General features: G+C 42.3%; 1 protein-coding gene across 2 annotated transcripts in view; it reads left to right on the plus strand.

Annotated features, from left to right (window-relative positions):
* Positions 1 to 360: 360 nt before the first annotated feature.
* LOC139667951 (myosin-11-like) overlaps positions 361 to 18898 on the plus strand; it is a 35767-nt gene continuing 17229 nt past the window's right edge. The window contains exons 1-7 of one of the 2 annotated variants that reach the window (XM_071547408.1): positions 361 to 483; positions 4889 to 5253; positions 5833 to 5989; positions 11418 to 11445; positions 15972 to 16071; positions 16200 to 16226; positions 18610 to 18702. In XM_071547408.1, the coding sequence (XP_071403509.1) occupies positions 4912 to 5253; positions 5833 to 5989; positions 11418 to 11445; positions 15972 to 16071; positions 16200 to 16226; positions 18610 to 18702 (747 nt within the window). In that variant the 5' untranslated portion in view covers positions 361 to 483; positions 4889 to 4911. The remainder of the gene's footprint in view (positions 484 to 4888; positions 5254 to 5832; positions 5990 to 11417; positions 11446 to 15971; positions 16072 to 16199; positions 16227 to 18609; positions 18703 to 18898) is intronic. The other variant, XM_071547406.1, reaches the window with a different exon arrangement.

An 18898-nucleotide genomic window follows, 5' to 3' on the forward strand; every position in this document is an offset into this window, starting at 1 on the left:
GTGCAGGTGCCAACAGCCCCAATCCATTTACCATTAGGAGCAGTGAGCAGAAAAGTGGAGAGAAAGACAGAGAAGTGGCCCTATTTTCCATGTTATTGTAGGTCCATGCAAGATTTGTCCTAATAGGGCTGACCAAATATTGAACTCTGTCACATTATCAGGAAAACACGTCTTCGTTCAACAAACTCTACATTCATATCATGTTTTGTTCAGACTCTTGAAGCCTGCTGCTGCTGTCTGCAGTGCGCATGTCGCCTGCCTCCTGCACACTAACGGATGCTGCTGATGGACAGAGATGGAAGAGGAGGGTCCGCTCGTGCGGCTCCACCCTCGCGCAAGAAGGCGCAGTTTAAATGGTAAGGCTCAGTATTTTACCGGGGCAATTTGGACTGTTCGTTTTTGGAGTACCTCGTCAACGCCGGACGCTCCAAACCCTAACTTTCCAAATCCAAACCCCCCTGACCAGAAATTTCTTCATATTATGTAAGTATTCGCCCTTTATGATAAGTCAGTTTATTATCACACGTGCTGATGTTGAGGTGCACTTGTCGGTGCGCATCCCTCTCTGACTTTGCAAACTTAACTGTAACGAGGGAGAGGCGCTAATGTGCCATGTCTTACAATAAATGTATCGAGCTGATGAGTTAGAAATGTTTAGAAACATGATACTAAAACACTTTGGATCCGTCACTTGCTGGTAAAAACTTCTAAAAAGCAGTGTATGCGTATGACGAAGAAGATTAAGACATATTACATTAAGACAGATGACACACGTTGGTCATGTTTAATTGTCTCGTAGCCTTTTTAATAAAGTCTTTTTAACTTTTTTTTTCTATTTGAGACAGAGTGGCTTGGTTTTGTTTTTGGATCGCTGGTTTCTATAAGTGAAGGATCCAAAGTTTTCTTGCAGCCTATCAGTCTGAATCTACCTGAGCACCTGTCTGTTCATATCGGACAAGCAGCGCTTCTTCCCTCCCTCACTGTGAATGTCTATAAACAGTTTGTAAGACTGTAAACAACTGACTGGATTTGGGCTACATTGTGTATTGAGTGTAGGGAAAGTTGTCAAAGTATTCCTACTATCAACTATACATTTGTGTTTGGAACAAATGTACACTGTGCACTGTTTAGTGTGTATTGGAGGCGTGCAGAGCTTCTAATGTTGTTGCCACACCACTGTAAAAATAATATGTTAGATTTCACTAAGCCCTGAGTTCCCTCTATTTCTTTTCATATCTTTTTGCTCCATTAGAAACTCTTACTCAGTTGATTTCTCCGCCATGCCATAGCCTATAGGAAGTAAGGGGAAGTTTGGTCTCAGTATCTCAGTAGAGAAACGGCTCCACACTAACCATGGAGTTTCCTGTTCTCCAAATATGGTTGTATAAAGCTGTCTGTCTGAGCATTGCGGGCTGAAGATGCAGACACAAGCGAGAACTGAATCCTGTTGTAGTTTGCATTCACACCAAAGCAATGATAACTATCAGTGATGGTGATATGTTGGCACTGATACCGCCTGATACTGAAGAAGAGTGTCATTAAACCTTCAGATTTATTATTCATTTTGTCAGTCCATGCAGGGATCTGTGAGAGAATAGTTCATGTCTCTCAGGAGCCTGAAGCAACAGTAGCATTACTCTCATCCACCTTTCATATCTTGACCAGGACTGTTCCTTCACAGAAAGAAAGCACTCTGACTCACAGGATTACTCAACAGAACATGAGAAATTGAGACTCAAGTTTCCCAGAAAGTTTATACTGTAGCTGAATGCCGTGTAACTTATCTATTTTATTATCAAGGCATTTGTGGGAGTCTGAAATGGATTGAAGTTTTGTGTTATCTGTCGCTATCTTTAGACAGAGTTCCTCCAGGTGCCTTAATTTTATTTAAATGGACTAACAAAATTCTGCAGTCTAAGCCCAAGCGAGGCTTTTCCCCTACAGGGGGATGAGTGAGGTGTTGTTTTCATCTTCATAATTTCATTATTTTCATGGTGTACTTCTTAACCGTTTTGAACATAGGCATGCAAATCCTAAAGTTTCAGGTTTCATTAGCTAGATGCCAATAGGAAATACGTTTGTGATGCAGCCAAGAAGGGGAAGGAAGGGAATAGTTCACAGGCCCAAACGTCACCCCCCATCTCCTGCAAATAGAAAGGTCAGTTAGTCTCCTGGGTCAGATTTCCACTCATTCTGCACCCTTAGTTTATTTTTTTTTTGATACACACTCTAAAATAATAGTCCCTTATATTGGAACCATCATAGGCTTGTACTCATCTTTTATTCACAGCCTTGGTATGATGTGTTTGGGAAGTGTGGGGGATTATCTCATGGTAATGAAGGATTTATTAAGTAAACAGAAATGTGATACTGTTTTGTCTTGATTGAGCTCAGCAGATCAGTGAGCATATGTGTTAGGCCACAGGATGTTCGCCTCTTATTTTGAGCTAAAATTAAAATGACTCAGTATGTACATGTGCTGAGATAAGTTTGGCTGCTTGGCTCTTCATGCCTTTTACATATAGTCAATATTAGAGTAAGGAATTCCACATTTCTATCTATATTTTGTTGCTGATCATCCTCTGCATTCAACAGGTGTTGAATAATGGAATAAAAGTAGTTTAGTCTCATGGCAAATGGAGACATGGTTTCTTGTCTTCTGGCCTTTATTGATGAGACAAAACTGAAAAGGGCGGTGGTACTGTACTTTACCCCCATCTATCCTCTTCCTCATCTCCTCCTCCCCTTCTCCTATGCATGTGTTGACAAACAGAGCCTTGCAAGGCCCCTCCACCCCTCGTCACCCTTTAAAGTTTCAGTCAGATTGTATCAAACTGCGGCCCTGTCAGCCCCCCCTCAGACAGCTGTCCACAGCGTACACTAGCTGAGAAGAAAGCTGTGTTGACGCAACAGAAAATGGGGGTTGGGGGGGTTACAAAGGTATTTAGCAAAGAGTGCAAGTGTGTGTGAGCAGACTGTGAGGGGTTGGTAGTGAGGAAAGTTAAAGGGAGTGAGGAGATGGACCCTGATTGGCTGCACTTGCTGCAGCACTGGGGAGTGTCAGGAAAAGTCCAATTACTCTTTCCTCAGAAACAGTTGATCATCAAAGCATCAGCTGGTCCCTCACTTCTTCAGTTCAGTTCTTCAGAAGTATTTCTTGGCTTTCTGGCGTTGTTCATTGGCTGTGCTTCGCAGTGTTTCATAAATATGAATTGTCTGGCTCAAGTTAATTTATGCAATCTTTCAGTAGTTTCTGGGTGGTTTGCCTCGGCTGGTCCCCTGGGGTACATTTACAGTCTTTCCCAGGAGGCACAGTGGCTTTTTTGCATAGTTCCCACTCACTGAAATTGTGTGCCAGTTTCGCTGTACGGGAAGATGGAAGAGGGTGAAGTAATGGCTCTGAGTCTAGAGTCTGTGGACTGGAGTGAATCATTGTGTGTAATCCAAGAACTGCCAGTTTGTCTACTCCATAGTTCAACATCAGTTCTAAGCTTTGAGAGATCATAACATGGTTCAGGTGTGTCGCTGGATCATTTAGCAGCATCTTTTTAGCAGTATTTTAGCAGTGTTTCATGGCTGAGTCAGTCATATTAGTGCATGGTGATATATTTGCAGTATTTGCTACCTAGCTCTGCAGTTTGTGCAATATTTCCAAGTGCTATTGAGCAGATACACATCAAAAAAGTAAAGAATAGCTGTCAGTGATCCACAGAATGGCTGCACCTCTTCCTGTTTAGGCTTCACAGTACCTCCCACTGCAGGTACCTCTACCAATGCTAGGGTGTCCCAGGTAGTAGTCCATAATGTCGTCAGTGGCTGTGGCATTTAAAGATGAAGGCCGCTAGGGGCCCATATGAAGCATGAGTGTTAAAGCCCCAGGCCCCCCTCAGGCTCCCTGCCTCCCTGTTATCATTTTGGAGTAAACGACGAGGCTGGCTGGAGACATACTATTCCCTATATGGGCTTTGTTTGGGAGTTCACTTGCCTTGCTGTTTAGGTCGGCAGAAAAGAGTCCTGCTCCAGAGAAGGGGCCCATATATGGTCATCGCAGCACGGGACTGAAGCCTCGTAGTGGAGAGGGAGAGAGAGAGAGAGAGAGGGAGATGAGGGGAGAAAGAGATGGAAAAAATGGATGTTGTTAATTGAGCAATGACTTCTCGATTGAGTATGAGTAAACTCTCATGAGCATTGATTGTTTAGGAATATTTCAGATGAAGTTGTTGACCAGTGGACCCGTCTTTGTTATAGAGCTAATTAAAAGCCATTTCCCAGCCTCAATCTTTTCTATCTAAATTAGGGACTGAAATCGTTTGTGTGTCTCCCTTGTGGCGTGTGTGAAAGTGTAGGGTTGAGAGAGGGGTGGGGGGTGGGGGTGGGGGGTCTGTGAGAATGACTGGGCTCTGGAAGTCCCCGATGGATGAAAAATATTAACTCTTTCAGCTACCATCCATAGGCAGGAAACAACATTACAAGTGTGTCTTCTCCTGTGTTTGGTTAACCATGTGTGTAGTTTTTAATTGCTGAGCTCTGTCATCTTTCTGCCCAAAAAGATTTCCAGAAGACTTTCAGAAGAATCCTAGTAGCAGGGATTTATCTATTTCTGCTACTTATTACGAAGATTCAGTTGTGAAGTATTTCTCTACAATATAGCACTCTGAACACCAGTTTTTATCTTTCAGTGTCCGGACAAGAAAGTCCATTTAATCTTTGAACGTTCTTTATGCCTTTTTATACAGTTCCCCATTCTTCCATTAACTTATTCCCTTGTCCCTTGTTTCCTAACCCTTCCTCCCCTGCTTCCTTCCTTTGTTTACCCCTCAACAAATTATCTAAACATCTAATTCATTCACTCTTTCCTGACCTCCCATTCATGTGTTCCTTCCAACAGTCGGCCCACCGCCCTAACCAAAGATGTCCAAGAAGGCCCCGACCGAGGACGAGAAGTTCCTCTACGTCGACAAAGACTTCATCAACAGCCCCGTGGCGCAGGCCGACTGGTCGGCCAAGAAGCTGGTGTGGATCCCCTCGGAGAGGCATGGCTTCGAGGCGGCCAGCATCAAGGAGGAGCACGGCGAGGAGGTGCTGGTGGAGCTGGCTGACAACGGCAAGAAGGTGACAGTCAACAAGGACGACATCCAGAAGATGAACCCGCCCAAGTTCAGCAAGGTGGAAGACATGGCTGAGCTCACCTGCCTGAACGAGGCCTCCGTGCTGCACAACCTCCGCGAGAGGTACTTCTCCGGGCTCATCTATGTAAGTATACAGCACAAGTATACGAACACACACTCAATCTCAAACTCACACGTACACACACACGTTTGTATTACTACACTTGTGAGGGCTCTCCATTGACTTTCCATTCAACTGCATGATTGGTGGACATGCAATGGGAGTCATTGACACCCAAAAACCTAACCTTAACCCTCACCACTACATGCATAACTTTAACCCTTACCTTAACCTAAACCTAATCCTAATTCTAACATTAAACCTAAACCCAAGCCCTAACCCTAAATTAGCCCCTTGAGAACGTAAGGTTCAGCAAAATATCCTCACTTTGCATGATTTTCATAGTCTTTCTATCCTTTTCATTCCTTTCTACCCTTGACATTTGGTCCTCACAAGTATAGAAATACAAAATCACAAACAGAAACACAAAACACAACACAAAATAGACACAAACTGGGGTAGACATACATTCATGTAGTACCAACATGTTTTTACAACCTGAGGCAAGATTTAAGTCAATACTGTTGACATTAGCAATTGTAATTTCATTTTATGTTTGAACCTGACTTCAGCTCTCACACACTCGTCCTCCTCTGCTCTCAGACGTACTCCGGCCTGTTCTGCGTGGTGGTGAACCCATATAAAATGCTGCCCATCTACTCAGAGAAGATCATTGACATGTACAAAGGGAAGAAACGGCACGAAGTCCCTCCTCACATCTACTCCATCACTGACAACGCCTACAGAAACATGATGCAAGGTAGGATTTGTCAGGTGGACTGAAGACTCTAAATTGCCAATAGGTATGAATGTGATTGTGTGTTTCCGTCTGTGTTAGCGCTGTGAGGGACTGGTGACCTTTTCTAGGGTGTCTCTCTACCTTCCACCCAGTGCATTCTGGGATAGGCTCTAGCCCCCATGACTCTGGGTAGAGCAAATTAAAGAATGATATCAATTTGAGGCAAGGAAGATAAAAGACGATGAATCAGCAAAAGAGCTGGAATAACTGTCTTCTTACCCATTTTTAAGGGAGACTACTAGCCAATATCTTTGAGAGCTAAGCTAGCTGTTAGCCTGCGCTCCTACAAGCATCTGGCCTGAGACTTTTTCCAAGTGATTTGTGTCGTGTTGAAGAGTTCGCAGACAGCTTTAAGAGCTTGCCGTGGGTGAACTGTGGCATCAGCTGTCAAATGCCTCATTTTTGTCTTGTGTGAAGATACAGGATGACAGCTGGCTGGCCTGCAGCTCTGTCACGTTGCCTATGTTCACAAAGTGGGTGATAAGCACCACAAAATGGGCAACACTGTCAATTAGGCTGGGTGCTTGGGCAAATGCAGAACTCAGTGCTTTCTGTCTGCCTGATGATTTGCTCTTATTTCAAACTATGTGGTGTAGAGCAATGTGAAAACAGATCACAAATATTAATGTGCCGAATATAACCAGTCACAGATGCTTCTAGCTGTATTTTACGGGCTATTGAAGAGCCAGTGTGTCGTAGAGGTGACGATAGTGGCCTTGGCAAAGCCATGCTTACAGTAAATGGCTCAGACTTCAGAGTGGCTGGTTTCCCATAGAATCTGTTTCTTATGGTTTTAGGAGTCATGCCCACTTGATTTCATGTTGACCTGAGGGTTTCTGGGTATTCTATCAAAGGAGTTGACATCTGGATTGAGAGATGGGTGGAGGACAGTAAGACATTTCCTGTTTCAGCGCCACCCTCTCCCCCATTCAGTTTTTTCTCACTTTTGGTCAGTGTACAGTAAATACCACATTCAAGTGGCCTGAGTGTTTGCTAGATGTTGTATATTTGCAGGTGGATATTCTTGCTTCATACATTATTCTTTAGAGCAAGCGTTTCAGTGGTTTAGAAGACTATATGTTGAATTTGTAAATCGAACCAGTCCAACAATTATAGATATACAGTATAGAGAGCAAAAACCTCTTACAAACTCTTAATTAGCACTAGCATGAGGTTTAGGTTTTCTCACAGTTGTCAGTCACTTATCTCTGTGTACAGTCTGATGTCAGGCTGTATCAACAGATCTGACCCTGACCAGCAAACAAGTAACCACACAAGCAGAAGTTTGCTGTCGTCATTTTGCTGACACACTGTGCTGACATGTCATGTGAATATCATTGTGCCAATGACACCATTAAAACCATGTGTGATTACTTGTGTTGAAAAAGTATCCGCATATTTTCACTTGGCCCTACTGCGAGTGCAACCTTTGCCTTTCAGGTCAGTTGGTCCCATCAAAAACATGACCTTGCATGTGCATTGGAGCTGACGTAACCGCTCCCTCCTCTGTGTGCTTCAAAGTGCTGTGCGATGATGTGAGATGATGATTTAAGCTTTGTGCATTTGCCAAGCAAAGAAAACGATTACCTCACTCTTTTTCTCAAGTTGCCCTATGATGCAGGCTAACTCTATGCCCACTATTGGACAGGCATATAAATGTAAATTATGAGAGAAAACATAGATACCTCACTTTCATCCTAGTTTATTTTCCTTTGATTTATGCATCATAATTCTCTGTAGGAGGTCTAACACATTAGAAGGACTTTATATGGCATTTTGTTTAGGTGCCACCCATGATGGACATTTGTTTGGGCATGATGTCTGTGACATTTTTGCCATCTGCTGTTGTTGTTCCCTCCTGATCATCAGTTACCGCTGTCACTTCCCGATCATCTTCTGCCCAAACAACTTAGATCCGCTAAAGTTATGCAACTTGCGGTTTGATTCATCACTATGAGGGCAAAAAGTTTGAGCTTTTAAGTCTGAGCTCCATTTCTTTGGTGGTCCGTTGAAGCTTATAACTCTGTCTTTTAAGGGAATGGATAAGCCTTGACTGGAGCTGAAATGATATCTGACAAGTATCCAGTCTGGCAGCTCCTATGAAGATCCATCATGTGATCAGGAAAGAAAGCAGCTTAAACAAAGCAACTGCAATAATGTCCAGCTCCACTCTGTAATGTAACTGAAGTAAATAGATAGGAGAATGTAGAATGGAATGTGGTAATTATCAATTTGCTGAACATTTCTTCGGCTACAATAAATGTCATAAATATCCTATTAAATGTCATAAATATCTTAAATGTAATTTGTTTCTATTTCACATTTCTAAATTTTGCGGGTGTGATAATGTCCCTTAATGTTTCGACTTACTCTGACTCTGACTGAAGAATGCAGCTGTCAATGTGTACATCGGGCGATTTTAGATCGCAACAAGACCGCACACAGGAAGTTAGAGCTACAGCTACGGAGTCATGAGTAAACAAGAAGGGGGAGGATTGATTGGTGCCTGTCAGGGTGTTTGGATTACACTCTAAATAAAAAAGTGTTGGTATCTTTATGGGTTCTTAAGCTCATCCCTGCAGGAGAACCCATACAGCTGCAATGTAGAAACCATTTTCGGGTTCTGGTAGAATCCCATAGAATCCCATAGTATGTGTACAAGAAAAAAATATGTGAAAATTAGAAACATTTTTGATTATCTGCATATATTTCAGAAATAAGACATCTGACAATTTGCCGGGAGCCATTATATCAAATGGCAACCAATGTTTATATTCATCGTTGCTCAGCTTTTGAATTCAAATCACATCATTGCACTTAGCAAATAAGATACACAAAATCATTGACACCAGTGGATGTCCTTATATTATCAAAACACAGTTACAAAGTGCTTTACGACACAACTATAAAACAGATAAAATCAACAGCAAAAGCAATGCAAGCAAGGAAAGAAAGATAAAAGTAAACCATAAAAGCGAGGTCAAAAACAGTTAATAAAAATCATCACATAAAAGCAAGTCTTTAAAAAGATGATACAGATTCAGCCAGCCTGACCTCCTAAACAGGTCGTTCTAAAGTTTAGGAGTCGTAATGGGAACGACTTGATCAGCTCTTGTTTTTAATCCAGTCTTTGGAACAGCCAATCGGAACCTGGCTGTGATCCAGCTCCAGCTTTTCTGATTTGCTGTTCTTTGGGATATTTTGATCCCACATCACAATCACTTTTATTTAAAGGCCTAGTATTTAATCCAAAGACAAGATTTAATGGAGCTTGTGATGGAAGGGCTGATGATATGTGACAGCCAAGCATGTATTTTTTGGGGGGGGTTTCTTGAAGCTTTAAAATGATTTAGAGACTGAAGTAGACTAATAAACTATTTTAAGTTACGATATAGTCTTAGAGATATGAAAAGCTGATTTATTCATCTGTAAGTAGTCTACAACCCTTGAGGAATCCAAATCTACCTATAAGTCAGATTTTCAATTTTCTTTGCTTACTTAATGTTCCTATAAGTCTTTCAGAAAAATGAACAAGAGAAAAGTTTTCTTAACCCTCAGAACCAAACAAGGTTCTTCAGATATCAAGAGACTAAAGCCTACTACTATGGACCCTTAATGAACCCTTATTTCAAAATATTTTGGCAGGCAGGGGGTTGTTATTGTTGATGGGATTTCCCACGATGTAGTGACTAATGACGCTGTATGTTCGACACTTAAGTGCTACAGCCTGAAAAATCAATGGTGTTAAGAGTGGAAGTGGTGCGTAACCACAGCAAATCCAGATAACAGATCCTATGCATTATCCAGTATTCTACACTCTGTTAAGCGTTGTTATCTGTGATTGCAGTGAGTCTTGGACATTTCTCCAAAATGTTCTCCCTGTCCTCTTGGCTGAAATCCCATTCCTCAGAATTAGCTTTGGTCTTTGATGTCAAGGAGATAAAAAATGTGAAATTCCCGCAGGGAGACTGCAGCCCCCTGACATGCTTCACTGTAGTGGATGTCTGGCATGTTATTGTCTGTGCTGCTGCAGTAAAGAGAATATTTACAGTACTCGTCAGACAGGTGGATAGGCTTTGATAAGCCTGTCAGGTGTTCAGCTTCACTTGACTGGATGAGCTCCTCTAAAATATGTTTTTAGATAATGTTGCAGTGAAGAATAGCCTACGGATGGAAATCTAGAGAATCTCTTTGCCTTTTCTTCTTTTATCCTTGTTTTTCCTGCAGCTGGTATCTCTCTGTCTCCCCCTCCTCATCCCAGTGAGTTTTAGCCTTTGAGTTTGGTGTCAGTGTTGTTTTTGGATCTGTTTTCGAAGCGTTCACCACCCTGGCTGCCTCTCTCTCTCTCTCTCTCTCTCTCTCTCTCTCTCTCTCTCTCTCTCTCTCTCTCTCTCTCTCCCTCTCCCTCTACCTTTCTCCTCCTCCCTTTCTCTCCATCTGCCTTAATTAGGAAGTGAAAAGAGGGAACAGACAGCATGTTGTGTGTGTATGTAAGGAAAGGAACCAATGGAACTGCAGAGAACCCAGCCAAGTCCTGTCCAAACCGAGGAATAGCATCCATGCAAGTTTACAGTTCAGGGAGGCTGTACGCTGCACAACCAGACTCTCTCTCTCTCTCTCTGACTCTCTCTCTCTCTCTCTCTCTCTCTCTGACTCTCTCTCTCCTTCCTCTGGGTGCTTCTTGCATTCTTGCAGTATAGCTCTAAGATGTCATGTTTTCATTGAGCTAAACCCCAGGATGCTTCCTGTGATAATTGATCTAATAATAGTGAAATTTCAACAGTGCACCCCAGATTGACCCTGGGGTGGCACGTATTGACGGGATTCAGTTACAAAATAGCCTTACATGGGCTCAGCGTATCCTCGAAGGAGTATGAACTACTTCTATTTTTGGAAATCGCGTAATGATTCATTCATCTCATTGCTCAGCACATTGAGAGTTGAATTTCATGGTTAAAATCAAAGTATTTGTAGGAATTACATATATCTTTAGGCACAGGAAAGCCCTCACAAATCACACAGTCTCCCCTAAGCCTCAAAGTAACTCCCAGTTGTGTCTAAATTAACCACTTGATTGATTTTTTTCCCTGGAGAAAAGCTTGTGGTTTTATGTGCTATATGTACAGAAGTGTACTGAGGCTTTGTACATGACTGTGCACATATCCTTAGACAGACAAGAGAGCTTATAATACATAATAAAATAATATACATTTATACACGGTTTCTGCAGTTACAGCACTTTGCTTTACCAGCTCAGTTTCATGCCTTTATGCCTGATAAGCAACATGCCTCCATGTTAATGTACAGTGCATCTTGATACTCACATACTTTTCTAGTATCAGTCAATATGATCTAACCTTATAAATTTGTGTTTTCTTTGTTTCTGCAGACCGTGAGGACCAGTCCATTCTCTGCACGTAAGTGAAAATACCTCCAAACGCACCTTTGCTGTCTTTTGCTCAAGTTTTTCCTAGACGTCACATTGCAGAATGCTAGAAGGAAAGGGGCTGTATGTGGGGAGGAACAGTTACATAATGCTTCTGTAAACACACAGTAAAACAAATGAGATACCTCTGTGGTCTCACATCAGCTAGCCTCCACCGGCTGAACTGCGCTAACAAGGAACCGTCTGGAATGTGATGCCGCTAGTTTTTTGAGGATGTTGGAGCAGCTGTGTTCTTAAAATCTGGCAATGGGTGCTCAGTGTTTTAGTTTGTCAGATTGTAATGCCGTTAAGATGCGCTGTATTTAAGTGGAGCCAATATGGCTGTGCGCTCGTCCGCAGTGGGAACGCTCCCAGAGGGCTGTGGGGTCGGCCCTCGCTCTCCTCACAGACCCACGGACAGGAAGTATGCCCTGTATCCTGATGGGAGAACTAGATTAGCTCTCCAAATGTTTGGGCTCCATTTTGTTTGTTTACTTGTTTTAAACTGATGATTGAGAATTTTGACTGGGGGATTGGACGTCCAGGGAGAAACAGCCTCCCTTTGTTTAGCAATGTTAGCCTGAACTTTGCACTGGCCTCAAATTGATTTTAATTTATAGAAAATAAAGTGGCCCCTCACTCATTTCCCTTTGTGTGTGAGCGGCCTTTGACACAGTACACAAAGTAATAAGCTTTTTGTTTTGTATAGGGATTGTGCACGTATGCCCAGGTTATACACCAAAACAATGTGCATTCTCCACTTTTTCAAGTGATCATTGCAATTTAGTTACTCTCTACACACGCACCTATACATGTGCACCCTATTGGTGGCCACTGTGGCCTAGTTTGCCATACACTCATTGTAAGTTGGCTGGTATGCACTCACTGTTCAGGACTAAACTAGCATTTAAATATGTTACCGGTGTAATTCTGATAACTTCAGCTTGCAGTCGTTCCTTTAGTTCCTCTGAGTTAAACAGCAGCATCTTGCCCAGCATCCAGCAGTCCCAGTGAAGGAAATGAGAGGAAGGGCTCCACCTCAGTGATCTGCTCAAAGCTCTGTCTGCTATAAACTGATTGATGCCAGGATGCAGCACATTCTTTGATCCCATCAGCCCACTTCAGACCACTTCCTCAACTACTAAGCATTGTCTATCAGAGGGAGAATTTAGACAAGTTTGGTTGTATTTCTTCCTGTTTGTTTGTTGGTAGTTTAATGGTTTGCAGTGATGGTGTACAAGCAAAGTTTTGAACAGGATATGCAGTAGTTCCCGACAGCCTATTAGTTACTGTTTAATGCCGAGGTGAGAAAACCTTTTAAAATACTTTTGTTTAAGATTGATAGAGCCGACAACAGAGCCAAAACACAAACTCCGCCTCTCTGGAACATCAGTCAGGCCGGAGCAAAGTCACTTTAAATGTTTCAGTTTGAACTACGGCTGGTGCTGAGCATGCCTTCGGAGCCATATATGGGAGAAAAGTTTCTGGTGCAGTACATGGAATGTCATGTATGACATTCTCCTCTGTGTGTGTGTGTGTGTGTGTGTGTGTGTGTGTGTGTGTGTGTGCGTGCGTACGTGTGTGTGTATATGCATGTGTATATATTGTAAAAACATCTGAACCAGCGGGACTCTCTGTTAGTTAGTGTGGGAAGACATCATTTGCTTTATAAATATTCCATAACAACCACAGGGAGTCGTTACTGTTAATAGCAAAAGCCGCACAGTTGTGATGTTCTCCCAGCAACAGTCAATATGCGTCCAACAGCAGCACCCAAATCCCTAAAATGTAAATACTGTATGTTTACAGTATTAGTCTTGGGTCTTCTATCATGTTCTTTTGTCAGGTATTGTATTTTTATGAGCACCATTTATAGTAGCATTACAATCTTTATGGCATGATGTTTATATGAAGTATTTGTTTATATGGAACACGTTTTTATTAGTTCATTGTCCATGGATGGCTACTGTGAACTAAGATAAGGATCATAGTGTAAAATGAGGCTGAGGAGCGCTGCTTTTCTTACCAAGTATCAAGGAAGGTGCTGCTTGGAATCAAGGTTTACACCTCAAAAGGCAGAAGAGGGAATAAAGCTCAAAGCTCATCCTCTAGGTGTAGCCCATAAATTAAAGGCGTTTTTACTTTTTCAACTGGACTATTCTTTTGGGGAGATCAGCCTTCTTGACTACAAACTATGAGCTGTATTCCCTCTTTTGCCTTTTAAGATAAGGATCAGTTTGATTTGTGTGGACTTTATGGCTTATATCACTCTTGTCATGTATGAAAATCTTGAAACTCCAAGTTTTGGAGATTTTCCTGTTTTAACTTCAATTGAAGGATTACATGATCGTCTACGGGTTGAGAAAATTTTAAAACCCTGTCAAACCAAATTGGATAAACTCAGAAATGATTTTTCAACATTTTGGATATAGAAGGTTTTCACCCAACAGTGACATTATGCAAAATTTTAGATTGAAGGAATTTAACAGATATTCACACTAGGGATTTATTCCTCAGACACCAAGAATGTGCCATGGGAAATAGCTGGAAGCCAACAAAATCCATTCTCAAGATCTTGACATTTCATTTCAGCAGGGTCACCAGTTTCCTTTGTCTAATATTCATTGTGTGTATACAGTAGTAAAACTGGACTGATGGAATCAACATGTTAACTATAAAGTGGCAGGATGTTGTTGAAGAGCGCGGATCCACAGCTTATCCCGATGCTGCTGGGGGTTTAAAGGCATCCAGAGGAATCCCCTTGACTTAGCTGTGCAGAATGCAGGGGGTTTTCCACTGTACCCTGTAACACTGATTATTGAGGATTAGTGAGCTCTGTGGGAGACCAGGGGACGAGTGTGTGTGCTGTCTAGAACCGAGGTTCTCAACCTCTTTGGCTCGTGACCCCTTAAAATGAAGCGATGCCTACTCACGACCCCCCGCCACAGGCTGTATATGCAGTTTCATTATCAGAGGAGGCTGAAAACTGTTCAGTATTTCACAAGAAAAAAGCTAAAATTTGAGAAAAAACAGACATAGACAGGATAATAAGTTTGTATAATAGTAATAATTAGTTTTTTTCCTATCTCATAAATCATCTCATGACCCCCCAAATTGTCTGACAACCCCCCAAAATTATCTCGCTCCTGTTGTAGAAACACTGATCTAGACCTGTTCTGTGGCCAAGAGCCTGCTATGATTAGTGTCACTTTCCGTCCAAGATGGGAGGTAATTGTATCATCACTTCAGTTTTTACAGTAGATGTTAAACTCTCTAAGACTTAGATTAACTAGCCCTACCTTTATTTATACAGTTTATACATGGTAGGTGGTTAATGGCTGTGGTTGTTAAGCATCGAATGCCATCTACTTTTCCACCACCAGAAGTAAGGGCCCTTATGGTGAGATATTACATAAATGTGATATCCATTCACATAATCTGATGATTGTAACTGATGTGAAGCAACATCTTAAAGCTAGGCAAAGTCTAGAGATTACTGACAGTGATTTGTTGAGACAGTAGAGACTGAAGTGACAGTTTGACAGATCATCCAGAGGAGAGACTCCACACAGAGTCCCATCAGAGTCGATTCTGTGAAAATGCGGCTGCAGTATGAGACCGGGATGCTGTGTGTCCTTACCAGGCCTCAACAGAGGACAGAGTAATTAGATTCCTCTTAGAGCTGCCAAGACCGAAGACAGAGCCATGGTGCATCCGATACACATGTTGCCTTTTATGGACCCATGTCTGTGTGTGTGTGTGTGTGTGTGTGTGTGTGTGTGTGTGTGTGTGTGTGTGTGTGTGTGTGTGTGTGTGTGCCGGACGCCTGGCCGATGGGTCTGGGATCGTTCAACTTCGTCTTTCTAAGCATCCAAGATCAAGGGCCTCTAAAAGTGTTCTTGCTTCTGTTTGAAAATTCCAAATAATGATTTGATTAGAAAGATAGCAAATGTTTTCAATTTGTCTGTGGTTCTGGTTTAGCTGTTGTACAAATCCTAATACTTTTGCAAACATCATAAAAGTTATGATTCTGCTGCTACGAAGTTGACAGTCAACTTCTGTATGGTCTGTAGATCATAATCAGCCATTCGCTCTCTGACTAAAGCTCTGTAACTAAGTTGATAGATTGAAAATCTGAACATTTAAAACACATTTTTCCCATAGATGTGTATGGATTATGTAAGTGATAAGTGAAGGTAATCTTAATTGTAAAACTGCACTCAGGATAAGTATGTGTTATGGTAGCTGGGGTCTTTATGATCATATATAGTCATACAGAGATCAGTGTATAGTGGACAGACTGAACAGGCGATGGTTTGGTCGATCTCCTCTGCACATGATTTCAGTTCAATTAAACTGAGTTATTGACCTGTGAACAGTGAACCTGTCAGTGCTGTTTATCTTCTTCTTCTTTTTCATGCTCTTTTACTATCTCCCATCCCTCTTTTAACCCTCTCTCTCCCTCCCTCTCTCGCTCTCCGTCTCTCCGTCTCTCCGTCTCTCCGTCTCTGTCTCTAGTGGGGAGTCTGGTGCAGGGAAGACAGAAAACACCAAGAAGGTCATTCAGTATCTCGCTGTTGTTGCCTCCTCGCACAAAGGCAAGAAGGACACCAGTGCTGTAAGTATCCATGTACAGTGATCATTGTGTGTCAAAAAGTTGGGATCTCCCTCACTCTTATGGGAGAGGTGATCGGTGTGTAGGAAAACTGCCCCATTTAATCCTGTATCGCCATTTCCTCCAAATAGCAACAATCAGGATCACAGTTTGCCTACGTGAGTAAAGGGGAATGCCTGGAGTGTGTTTCTGTGTGTGGTGTTTGTGTGTTTTCCTTCCTCAGGCTAAAAAAAATGCATGAAAGATAGTGTCACTGAGTTACAGAAATACTTTTTTTTGTTTCCTTACACCAAGGGTCTTCTCTGGTCAAGATCCCATATCTTACTGTTCAAAGCAACACACAGGTTTTTACCCTAACATTTAATTAATTTCATCTGATGCTAATCTTGCCCTACGAGAGTAAGAGTGCCCTCTCGACTGCATGATCATAATCATAATACTGATTTGCAGTCACTTTTCAAATCTATAAAAATTTTAAATTCAGGGCGTTTACTGATGCATACTCCTATAGTGGTTCATCATGTTGAGGTTTGTTTCATCCGTCTTCTACGAAACACCCTTTCACTGCCAGCGGAGGGAGATTGGAGCCTCTCTGGCAGTGAAAGGGTCTGTCACAGACCAACGAGCACAGTGTGAGCATGCCCATCTCCTCTTCTTGTCTATCAAACAACGTTACGTCCTGTTGTGCCACAGACACCCCCCTTCCTCCCCTGCCCTCCCCTCCTCCCTCCCTCCCCCTCATCCACTACTGTGCCATTTGCTCCGACGGGGAGCATGGCTGTTTTGTTTTTCCGGTAGAGTTTAGTGGATCTTGTGGTTTGCACAGTGTGGAGTTTGTGAAACACCCATGTAAGCGAGACTTTATTTATTTTTCAACACCCTAACCAGGTCTCCCCCCCTAATGTGCCCAGTCACCCTCTCTAAGCTGTGATTTAAAACTCTTTTTAGACTTCAGACCGGGTCACGCCTGAGTAAGATTGGGTCCTGACTGCTGTGACTGGAATGTAATGGTTTGCGGTGTTGGTCTGGTGTTAGTTTAGGAACCTGAAGGATTAATTTCCAGGTCAAATCAGAGTTTGTCTTTGCCATTGACCTGCTCACCCTCAGAGGAAGCGCTGAAGACTGTATGCTGTCCTGGGTGGGACCTCCGAGGCTCCCATAGACCTCAACTGAATAGAAATAGCATTGGATCAATCTGTCATCTGCTCTCTCTCCTTACTCTTTCTCTCTCTCTGTCTCTCTCTCTTGCTTTCTCTCCTCATTCTCTTTTTCTCTCAGACTCTATTTTGACTTGACCTCATGCTCTTATCTGTCTGTCTGCTTGAGTATTTAAACAATGTGTTAAGGAATAATCCTTCCCATCGCCTGTCACTTTCCTTGCCATTTCCATGCTCTGTTTTTCTTCTCTTCTTTTTTCTCTTTCCTTTTTTTCCTTCAGTGACTTGAGTGAACTGGATGCTCCTCTCTCCTTTGCCAACTCTGAACTGAACTGTACCTGATCGGCTGGTCTGTATCTTTCCTCTTTTTCTCAAACTATTAAAAATAGAACTGTGGATTTTAAGAGTTTTTAGTGATTTTACAGTCTGGTTTTTTTTATCTACCATTGACAATAAGAACAGATCCATCCATTCAATCCAGCTAAGAAAAGAGTGTGTGACTGACATAAAGTTAGCAAACCCATGAATATGGAAATCATTTATCTCCATCATTGTTTTCCTCATCTTACCTGACATTTTGAATCAGAAAACTCATGTTCTTCTACTCTACATGGTTTCAGCCTGTTCACAGAGTGGCTGAAGGAAGTATTTTTAATAGAGAGGGAGGGAGTGTTTCAGAGAGGAGGTCTACTGTGCCTGACCTTGAAGCTAGGCTGATGCAGGCCCCTTTGATCAGGTGGATTAGCTCGATGCTGGGTGAAGGGGTGTCCGGCTCAGTTACCGACCATCACCTTGCTCTGGAAGCAAAACACATCTCCAGAAAGCTGTTTATGTATCAGAATCATCTTAAATCGCATACTTATATTGTGAATGCAAAGAATTTGATGCGATTCATCAAAGATTCTGCACTGCTGCTCTTATATCGCCCTCTTTGTTTCCGCATCATCACCAGCAACTTGTGCTCATTTTAACAATCCGGCCCAGATCGTCTCAAGTGGAGGAAAATTGATAGTGAAAGAAGTCGGCTTGTTAGTTCATGCGGCTGAGGTACTGTACATAATATATGGAAGAGTCTCAAAGGAGATTAGGGGATTAGTAAGGAATTAATATTGCGCTTTTAAAGCCAGATGTAGATCGATTTGAATGGGTACTCTTCAGCTGATTATTGGAGAAGGTTTTGTTTGTCCTTAGGATTTATCTTTGTGTTCATAACTTATCTTATCTTATCTTAAGTTATTACTGGTTGACTGTTCCGACCCATGCCACTCCATATCCGCCCTGCACCGCCCCGTCCCCACCATGCACCACCCCATCCCATCCCGCCTCACTAAATGACCAATTAATGTGTATTAGTGATATTTCTGTACATCGCTGTCCTCACTAGGGGGAGCTGGAGAAGCAGCTCCTGCAGGCAAACCCCATTCTGGAGGCCTTTGGAAATGCCAAGACCATCAAAAATGACAACTCTTCTCGATTTGTGAGTTTGCTATTACATAAGTAGATGTTTTGAGCATGCTACTGTATCTATGGGACCACAATTTAATGTTAGGTTTCCCTTATAGATGTTTCTATTGTTAGATGATTCTTCCTGGCCCATTAAACTTTTATTCAGAGCACCAGCCAGCTGTTCTGTAATTTATATCTTGTAAATCATACCAGTCCATCCATGAACC

This window comes from Centroberyx affinis, unplaced genomic scaffold, assembly GCF_046629955.1.
Source record: "Centroberyx affinis isolate AG114_WGS23_722 - 3 ecotype Tasmania unplaced genomic scaffold, CSIRO-AGI_Caff_v1 ptg005908l_1, whole genome shotgun sequence".
In the NCBI taxonomy this organism is placed as follows: domain Eukaryota; kingdom Metazoa; phylum Chordata; class Actinopteri; order Beryciformes; family Berycidae; genus Centroberyx; species Centroberyx affinis.